General features: G+C 36.0%; 1 protein-coding gene across 1 annotated transcript; it reads right to left on the reverse strand.

The window, feature by feature from the left end:
- Nucleotides 1-1200: 1200 nt before the first annotated feature.
- LOC111670219 (alcohol dehydrogenase 1-like) lies at nt 1201-5259 on the reverse strand. Its single transcript, XM_023426854.2, has 7 exons — nt 5093-5259; nt 4806-4893; nt 3995-4214; nt 3540-3800; nt 3240-3372; nt 1595-1733; nt 1201-1503 (listed from the first exon to the last, which is right to left on the reverse strand). Exons 1-7 carry the CDS (start codon nt 5181-5183, stop codon nt 1470-1472), a joined length of 966 nt encoding a protein of 321 aa, XP_023282622.1. The 5' UTR covers nt 5184-5259; the 3' UTR covers nt 1201-1469.
- Nucleotides 5260-10970: the final 5711 nt, after the last annotated feature.

Below are 10970 nucleotides of genomic sequence, written 5' to 3' on the forward strand. Positions count from 1 at the left end.
ACAAAGTTTACATTACAGGGAATACAAGTCCTGCTATTAGAAGTCAGACATATAATGGAAAACTACAACTACATAGCCTAGTTAATCAACTATATTTGTAGACTATAACACACAGTTTCATGTATGCACTACTTATTGAAAACCACAGATGACCTGTTCAGCACTCTCCCTCTCACTCAGCCTTTTATTGTGAACTGCAAATGTTGAGTAACGTTGGCCCAAGGGTGGGTCAGAGCAGGGAATTTTTTTGTTGTTGCAGTAATTAAAAGAATCATTGAATTAACATCACATACACAAACATAAAATACACAGAAATTTGAAAATATTTCATGATCACTTAAGAATCTCATAATCACGTAAAATACACTGATGCAAGGTTTGTCTGTCTATCTGAAAAAAGCATCACAGTTTTACATATGAGCACTCCTATATTGAATTACGTACCCTTCTTTCCAGCTGTGGCCATTTCTGCAACAAAAATGAGAGAGGAGTTGAGACAGAAGAAAGAGAGCTGCAGGACCAAAAGATTCTGATGGGCAAGGACTGTACAGAAAAAGCGTTATGTTATCAGTGCCTATTACTCAAATTTGGGCAACATATGAGGAGGCTTTATGGAGCTGAGTTGTTCAGGTTATTATAACCCATAGTTACAGTTTATTGTTAGTTGATTTCTCTTCAAAAGTGAAAAGATTCAGTTTTAAAATATCAGCAAGTATGTAAGCTAAACAGCCAAACAGGATTATTAGATCGAAATATTAAATTGGTGCAATGAAATATGTGACATCATCATCTTCCAACTCTGCCCTGCACATTTCAGGCCAGTGAGAAGAGCACACACAGAACACAAATACAAGAAACCCTCTATAAAATAACCACAACTGTTCACTTAAATCCATCACTTACAGTAAGGAGTAGGAAAAAAAAGGTTTTCATTGCCCTTACGGTGTTATTGCAAAGTGTTTTTTTGTCAAATAAAATAAAAATGAAAAGAAATTAATGTCACTATCCTGGCAGAATAAATCCAAAGCCACCTGCCTAGTTATTACAATGAGACAACCAGGGTGATCTGAGTGAATCTGAGCTAAAACTGTTAGACTGACAGCAACACTTTGGTCACACAATACACAATGCAATGCGGAGCTTAGTGACATTGTATAGAAGGTTTCATACATACATACAACACAACAAAACCACAACACATCTGTTTGGACCATTTATTTTGCTCCATAAGCACTTTTGACATTTTTAGCTTTTGCTTACAGGAACACTACAGATGATTCTCACAGTGACAATCTGCACATAATCCACTAGAAGGTGTTGGTTGTTCAAGGTCAGGCATGTACATACACTGTGCAGATCCCATTATTATGTGCATGGTAATGTGTGTATGAATACTGTGCTGAGGTTCAGTACAGACGCAGTTGCAGGTGATGATGATTTTGGTCTTCACTGAAAGCAACATAGTGGTGTCATTGTGGAGAAACACTCAGGACTGTCCGAATGCTGTGGACGAAAAACAAAACAGACACTTGTTAATTGTTCATGTTTGCAGCTAGCTGGTAAATCATCAATAGTGGAGAAAGTATGAACACACCATTTGCCGTGCTTCATCAGTTCAATGGCATCATTGACCTGGCCCAAGGTCATGTTGTGAGTGATAAACTCATCCAGCTTCACCTTTTTGTCCAGGTAGGCTTTAACCATCTGAGGCACACCATCCTTACTCTTAAAACCTGAGCCACAGAGAGCACACACATAATAAAATGACACCAACTAGCATAGGTTACACCCTCCCATCCCCAACTTCCTGTCCCTAATCAGACACCATTAAAGGTCCCATATCAAGTGATATTTCCACGTCATTTTTGATTATAAAGCAGGTCTAGGTTCTATATTAATACTGTGAAAGTATCAAAGCACTCAGTCCACAGAGACTGAGCCTTAAAATTAGCCTTTAGGACTTCTGTAACTTTTTGATGTCACAACAAAGCAGTCATCCCTCCCAGCCATGCCCCAAGCCGGGCCTATTTAAACCCATTACCCTCAGTTTCTCCTCAGTGTTTACCTGAAATCTGCTATATTTTTATTCAATCACTTAGAAAAGAGCCAATCACAGACCTCTAGAGCTCCGGAGAGAAGGGATGTAAAACTACATTGAGATGGTTTTTGATTCTTAAAACCATAAATATATCTTATCTTTTTAAATATATCTTCTTGTAGATATTAAAATTTCAAATAAAATACTGGAAAAGTGTCAAATATGGGATGTTTAAGGCACTGCTACAGCTGTTGATAAACAAAAACTGCCAAACAGCCATGCATTTGAGCATTATACGGAAATAAATACTGAACTGCAACCACCAAGCCCACACTGTACAAACTGGCCTCTAACAAGGCACAAACAACACACTATCATCAGCATCATGTCTCCCACCAATTGTTCACTCATAAGTAATCAAGAGACTGATCACTAATCGTCACTCAAAACCTCTATCCTCTCTCTGTACTAGCTTCCTGTAACTAATGCTAATGCTACAAATAGTTTGCCATACACACAACTATGCAAGTGAGGGTTCTTGAGCTGAGTGGCTAATCCATTAATAACTCAAACCTTCCTATATCTAAACCTGGCAGTGAATCCTTTTCTAGTGAGTTGAATACAACTTGGGAGACTTTTCCCTTCCTGTTAACACATTGGCAAAAGCACATTAGCTGTATTAGCTCACAAAACAAAACCCCACACAAACAAAAGCCGGCTTTCATGAAATCCTGAACAAGATTCCCAAATATGTCACAGCATGGGTTAAATCATTTTAAGCGGCTACTGCACAGCTATTAACAATATATAGGAGAAATGCCTTGGATTACCAATCAGCAAGAAAAGGAAGTTGGCCTTACCTGAAACCTAATCAGTTAACTTAATTAATTATCTGTTGTCATTCAATTTGTTCCCTGCAGTGCTTCTCACTCGACAGCAGACAAATAATAATAAAAATGCTTAAGGGATTAGGGTAATCATTCATTATCCTTCAAGGTCTTAACAAAAAGTTTATTTATGCATTCATCTGCAGTATGAATGCATAACGAAATCTGCATCTGCAATCTTACACATCCACATCTCCAGCTCATGTTAAGTAAGACCCACCCTCGTGAGACTGACAACCAATCAAAAATGACAAATAACCACCTATGACCATGACAGCTGCAGTAGGGTTTTTAATTAGTGCGATGCGTCTCACCTCCAAACAGGGAGCCCTTCCATGTGCGTCCAGCGATGAGCTGAATGGGTCGAGTGGCAACGTCATACAAGTCTGTCCAGCCAACCAACACGCTGACACCCCAGCCTTTCACACAAGACTCCAAGGCGCTGCGCTAGATGATCAGAGACATCACAAAGTCAGTGGCCTTGTAACCACAGGGGTTCAAATCCCCAAAGTAACTGAGAAAATGTAGTAGTTAGACTTCTTCTTGAGAAATAACCTCAATTACAATGAGCCTTCAAATCTTGTGTCTTATATAAACCTCTCTGTATGCCTCACCATGACTGTCACATTCCCAACACACTCCAGGGAGTAGTCCACTCCTCCATTAGTCATCTCAGCCAGCACTTGGCTGATGGGTTTATCGTGATCCTTGGGGTTCACAAAGTCAGTCGCACCGAACACCTTTGCCTTCTCAAACTTGTCTGGATTGATGTCAACAGCGAAAATCCTCTTGGCTCCTGCAGACTTGCAGCCCATGACTGCAGCCAATCCCACAGCTCCCAGGCCAAACACAGCACAGGTGGAGCCTGGTTCAACCTAAAGTGGCAATAACTAAACATGTCACTTTAGACTTCTGGACTTCTTGGTGTTCTTTACAGTAATAAACATGGTTAATTTCCAATGTCTGAGAAAATAAATTATCTCAGGATGGTGTGAGAAGAATTCATTACAGCAGGTATTAGCCTTCACCAATACATGTTGGACTATGCCCAACAATAAGACATACAAACCTTAGCAGTATTAACTGCTGCTCCAAATCCTGTGCAAATGCCACATCCAAGGAGACAGACTTTGTCCAGAGGGGCAGTGGGGTCGATCTTTGCTATAGCGATCTGGTTCATCACAGTGTACTGTGAGAAAGTGCTGGTGCCCATAAACTGCAGCACCTTCTTCCCCTTACAGGTAAACCTGGAGTCTGCTGATGCCATCATAGCATGTCGACCAGAAGCCCTGAACAGAGAATTAATTAAAATGAAAACATCTGAGGCTACATTTGTCCATTGCTTCTGTTGGAGGAAAGCAAGAAAAATGTTCTGAGTAATCCGAAACCACCTAAATTTGTGCTGACATAGTGTGAGATTGAAATTGTGTTAGTTAAACATTATTGCCGAAACACAGGTTGGACTGTGTTATGTCGACATAACTGCTCAAAGTAAGTTTAGCATATTTTTATGTAATTACTGTCTATAACCTTGTTTGCACATATTCAGTGTTATCAGCTCCTATAGCTGGTGGGCATTGCTTAGGCAGGAGGGAGCCCATGGGGTTGAGTTGAAAGAGGGAGTGAGCAGAATTAGTGGGGCTCAAATAGAAGTGTAATGGTTTGATAGATCTGTGTTCTCTAAAGTTAAGAGAAAAATCCAGAATTTGTCGGACCGATTTATTCCTTATCACATACCCACATCGTTTATAATAGAGACCACTATGACATATGTAAGCACATAATGTAATGCTTACAATGTTAATGCACTATCAAATAGGTCTGTAACATGATGCACACATCCTGGATACTAAGAGATGAGATGAAAAAGATGAGCTCACCATCCTTTTTCACACTGGTTGGTCTTAGGATTCTTACAAAAGCGACATTCTCTACACTGGGAAATGAACAGAGGAATCACCTTGTCTCCTGAAATTCAAAAACAATGTAGCCATTACTTATTACACAACATTACTTTCATTATTTTTAGGCCAATTTACAAACTAATAAATCAAATGTGAAAAGGTGGACTCTATGGTTTTGATCTAGCCATTGTCACTAAGTCTTACAGGCAAAGAAATACAAGTAATTAGACAAATGAAAACTGGGGTTTTAAGTTTTAACTGACCAGGCTGAAATTCAGTGACTCCTGGCCCGACGCTCTCCACAATACCAGCTCCTTCATGGCCAAGGACTGATGGGAAGCCATCTTTGTGCATGCCCTCAAAGAGGTGGTAAAGATCCGTGTGGCACACCCCTGTTGCCACAATCTAAACCAAAGACATCAATCACACAGACTAAAGAAATTTCTGATGCATGTTTTATGTGAACAGTTGGGAATTCTTTGTAGCTGCATTAGCAAGCAACAGTTAGCTGAACAATTTCCCTGAACAGCAAGAGTTTCAAGACAGCTGATGAAATCTGCAACAGTTGTCAAAGACCCATTGTTTCAAAAATTATTATTTTGAGTTGTACAATTGCCACCTCTATCATTGCAATCTGTATACGTACCATATGGGAAATCATATTAGATCAATGTACCCTCCAAGAGGCTACATCTCCAAGACGACCAATTTAGGCATGCTAACATTTGATTGACAAGGACAGGGGCTATCTGAAGGCTCACGACATGTGAGAATATCACAATGGTACCTGACGTCGTCAGAAAAATGTCACCTGATGTTATTTAACCATATTAGCTAGTGTTAGCTAGCAGGATAACCCTGGCTTCTGTCTTCTGTAGGCTACAGTCAGGTTGCTAGCAGGAGTAAAAACTAAAATGGTGGAGAACAAATTATGAATGAGTCTGTCTAAAAATCCGATGAAAATGTCAACATTAATACTATGCGTTTATTTATGCCTTAACATTTTTATGCCTTACTAAAATATTATGTTTTTATGACTAAATATACAATGATGTTTTGATGGCATTTCATGACAGGCACAGTAGAATAAAAGGAAACTCTAATGCCTCACAATACTAGAAATTTTATGCCTAAATATTCGATGATCTTTTTTCTGACTTTTTATGCCTTACTATACTATGACATTGTTATGCCTTACTATAATATAAAGTTTTAATGCCATTCTATACTATGTTATCTTTATGACTTTTTATACCTTGATATAATATGACTATTTAATGCATTACTATTTTCTGACCTTTTTATGAATTTCTATGCCTCGCTATAGTATGACTATATTATGTATTACTATGTTATAACGTTTTTATGCCTTAATATACTATGACCTTTTGATTACTTTTTGTACCTTACTATTTTATGATGTTTTTATGACTTTTCATGGCTTACTATGCTATGACGTTTTTATGCCTTACTATAATATTACCTTTTGATGATTTTTTATGCCTTACCATACTAAGCTGTTATTATACCTTACTATACTATGCTGGTTTTATGCCTTACTATAGTATGCTGTTTTTATACCTTACTATACTGTGCTGGTTTTATGCCTCACTATACTATGATGTTTTTATGACTTTTTCTGCCTTACTATACTATGGCATTTTTATGCCTTACTATACTATGACGTTTTCATGCCCTTCTGTATTCTTTATTAATTTTTATGCCTCGCTATTCTATGACTATGTTATGCATTACTATGTTATAACGTTTTTATGCCTTAATATACTATGACCTTTTGATGACTTTTTGTGACTTACTATATTATGATGTTTTTATAACTTTTCATGGCTTACTATGCTATGACGTTTTTATGCCTTACTATAATATGACCTTTTGATGATTTCTTATGCCTTACTATACTATGCTGTTTTTATGCCTTACTATACTATGATATTTTAATGACTTTTTCTTCCTTACTATACTATGGCGTTTTTATGCCTTAATATACTATGACTTTTTTCTAACTTTTAATGCCTTATTATACTATGACCTTTTCATGCCTTTCTGTATTCTTTATGAATTTTTATGCCTCAGTATACTATGACTATATTATGCATTTCTATATTATGACGTTTTTATGACTTTTCATGCCTTACTATGCTATGACATTTTTATACCTTACTATATACTATGACCTTTTGATGATTTTTTTCTGCCTTACTATACTATGGCGTTTTTATGCCTTACTATAGTATGCCTTTTTTCTGACTTTTTATACCTTACTATACTATTCTGGTTTTATGCCTTACTATACTATGATGTTTTTATGACTTTTTCTGCCTTACTATACTATGACCTTTTGATGATTTTTTATGCTTTACTATAATATGCTGTTTTTATAGCTTACTATACTATGCTGGTTTTATGCCTCACTATACTATGATGTTTTTATGACTTTTTCTGCTTTATTATACTATGGCGTTTTTATGCCTTACTATACTATGACTTTTTTCTGACTTTTTATACCTTACTATACTATGTGTCATGGTTTGTCCTCCATACATACCTGCCTTCAGTAGTTCTTCACTCACTACTCCCTTGCTCACCCCAGCTGCCAACCACACCCACCTCGTCAGTCACTCCATTCACCTGTTCACTCAGCTGCAGCTCATCAGCAATCAAGCCTGGTTAAAAGCTCCACTCTCCTCCACACTCACTGCCAGATTGTTCTTTGTCCCCATGCAAGACTCTCCAGCGATTACCCTTCGACTGATCTCCCGGTTCCGACCCTGCCTGTTCCCGACCTACCCGCCTTGTCTCTGCCCAGGTAAATACTTCAGCCCTTGTGTTTTTGACCACGAATCTGCCTTGCCCCTTCCTGGTCTTCGTCTGCCTGTTCTCGGGGCTGCTCTGAGTCCTTCGCCTCCACTGTTGCAGCGTGAGAACTTTCCTGCTGGTTCTTCGGTCCTCTGCCTGGTACGGCTGCCTCATCAACAGCTTCATTCCGGGCCCGCGGATTTTCCCCAAGCCCCTCAAAGACTGCCATTCCCCTTAGAACTGAACTGTGCTTATTTACCTGCTTCTGCTGACAATAAAAGTGATTTCCAATACATCGGTTCTTGTCGGTGCTGCTTTTGGGTCCAAACCTCACCCGTTACACTATGACCTTTTCATGCCCTTCTGTATTCTTTATGAATTTTTATGCCTCACTATACTATGACTATATTATGCATTACTATATTATGATCTTTTTATGACTTGTCATGCCTTACTATACTATGACGTTTTCATGCCCTTCTGTATTCTTTATGAATTTTTATGCCTCGCTATACTATGACTATATTACGCATTACTATATTATGACCTTTTTATGACTTTCCATGCCTTACTATGCTATGACATTTTTATGCCTTACTATATACTATGACCTTTTGATTATTTTTTCTGCCTTACTATACTATGCTGTTTTTATGCCTGACTATACTATGATGTTTTTATGACTTTTTCTGCCTAACTATACTATGCCGTTTTTATGCCTTATTATGCTATGATTTTTTTCTGACTTTTTACCCCTTACTACACTATGGCGTTTTATGCCTTACTATATAATATTGTCTTTATGAATTTTGATGCCTTACTATACTATGAAGTTTTTATGCCTTACTATACTATGATGTTTTTATGACTTTTTCTACCTTACTATACTATGGCATTTTTATGCCTTATTATACTATGACTTTTTTCTGACTTTTTACCCCTTACTATACTATGACGTTTTATGCCTTACTATACTATGACGTTTTATGCCTTACTATACTATGATGTTTTTATGACTTTTTCTACCTTACTATACTATGGTGTTTTTATGCCTTATTAAACTGTGCTGTCTTCATGACTTTTTATGCCTTACTATACTATGGCGTTTTTATGCCTTACTATACTATGACTTTTTTCTGACTTTTTATGCCTTACTTTATTATGACCCTTTGATGATTTTTTTATGCCTCACTATACTATTCTGTTTTTATACCTTACTATACTATGACTTTTTTCTGACTTTTTATGCCTTACTATACTATGACCTTTTCATGACCTTCTGTATTCTTTATGAATTTTTATGCCTCACTATACTATGACTATATTATGCATTACTATATTATGACCTTTTTATAACTTGTCATGCCTTACTATACTATGACGTTTTCATGCCCTTCTGTAATCTTTATGAATTTTTATGCCTCGCTATGCTGTGACTATATTACGCATTACTGTATTATAACCTTTTTATGACTTTCCATGCCTTACTATGCTATGACGTTTTTATGCCTTACTATACTATGACCTTTTGATGATTTTTTATGCCTTACTATACTGTGTTTATGCCTTACTATACTATGATGTTTTTATGACTTTTTCTGCCTTATACTATGGCATTTTTATCCCTATTTTACTATGATTTTTTTCTGACTTTTTACCCCTTACTATACTATGGCGTTTTATGCTTTACTATATAATATTGTCTGTATGAATTTTAATGCTTTACTATACTATGATGTTTTTATGACTTTTTCTGCCTTACTATGCTATGACGTTTTCATGCCCTTCTGTATTCTTTATGAATTTTTATTCCTCACTATACTATGACTATATTACGCATTACTACATTATGACCTTTTTATGACTCTCAATGCCTTACTATGCTATGACGTTTTTCTGCCTTACTATATTATGACCTTTTGATGATTTTTTATGCTTTATTATACGATGCTGTTTTTATGCCTTACTATACTATGATGTTTTTATGACTTTTTCTGCCTTACTATACTATGGCATTTTCTGCCTTATTATACTATGACTTTTTTCTGACTTTTTCTGCCTTACTATACTATGGCATTTTTCTGCCTTACTATACTATGACTTTTTTCTGACTTTTTATGCCTTACTATACTATGACCTTTCGATGACTTTTTCTGCCTTACTATACTATGGTGCTTTTATGCCTTATTATACTATGCTGTTTTCATGACTTTTTATGCTTTACTATACTATGACGTTTTTATGCCTAACTATACTATGACTTTTTTATGACTTTTTCTGCCTTACTATACTATGACCTTTTGATGATTTTTTATGCCTTACTATACTATTCTGTTTTTATACCTTACTACAATATCATGGTTTTATGCCTTACTATACTATGTGTTTATGATTTTTCCTGCCTTACTATACTATGCTGTTTTTATACCTTACTATACAATTCTGGTTTTATGCCTTACTATACTATGATATTTTTATAACTTTTTCTGCCTTACTATACTATGACCTTTTGATGATTTTTTATGCTTTACGATAATATGCTGTTTTTATAGCTTACTATACTATGCTGGTTTTATGCCTTTCTATACTATGACTTTTTTCTGACTTTTTATGCCTTACTATACTATGACCTTTTCATGACCTTCTGTATTCTTTATGAATTTTTATGCCTCACTATACTATGACTATATTATGCATTACTATATTATGACCTTTTCATAAGTTGTCATGCCTTACTATACTATGACGTTTTCATGCCCTTCTGTATTCTTTATGAATTTTTATACATCGCTATACTGTGACTATATTACGCATTACTGTATTATGACCTTTTTATGACTTTCCATGCCTTACTATGCTATGACGTTTTTCTGCCTTACTATATTATGACCTTTTGATGATTTTTTATGCTTTATTATACTATGCTGTTTTTATGCCTTACTATACTATGATGTTTTTATGACTTTTTCTGCCTTACTATACTATGGCATTTTCTGCCTTATTATACTATGACTTTTTTCTGACTTTTTACCCCTTACTATACTATGACGTTTTATGCCTTACTGTACTAGGATGTTTTTATGACTTTTTCTGTCTTACTATACTATGGCGTTTTTATGCCTTACTATACTATGACTTTTTTATGACTTTTTCTGCCTTACTATACTATGGCATTTTTATGCCTTACTATACTATGACTTTTTTCTGACTTTTTATGCCTTACTATACTATGACCTTTTGATGACTTTTTCTGCCTTACTATACTATGGAGCTTTTATGCCTTATTAAACTATGCTGTTTTCATGACTTTTTATGCTTTACTAT

Source organism: Seriola lalandi, unplaced genomic scaffold, assembly GCF_002814215.2.
Source record: "Seriola lalandi dorsalis isolate HSWRI2012SDOR001 ecotype SW California unplaced genomic scaffold, Sedor1 jcf7180002054842, whole genome shotgun sequence".
Classification (NCBI taxonomy): Eukaryota; Metazoa; Chordata; class Actinopteri; order Carangiformes; family Carangidae; genus Seriola; species Seriola lalandi.

Coding starts and splice junctions, on each gene's coding strand:
- LOC111670219 (XM_023426854.2), bottom strand. CDS start 5,183: ATGCACAAAGATGGCTTCCCATCAGTCCTTGGCCATGAAGGAGCTGGT. Junction 4,215..4,805: donor AACCAGTGTGAAAAAGGATG/GTGAGCTCATCT, acceptor TTCTCTGTTCAG/GGCTTCTGGTCGACATGCTA. Junction 3,373..3,539: donor TTGGGAATGTGACAGTCATG/GTGAGGCATACA, acceptor CTGATCATCTAG/CGCAGCGCCTTGGAGTCTTG.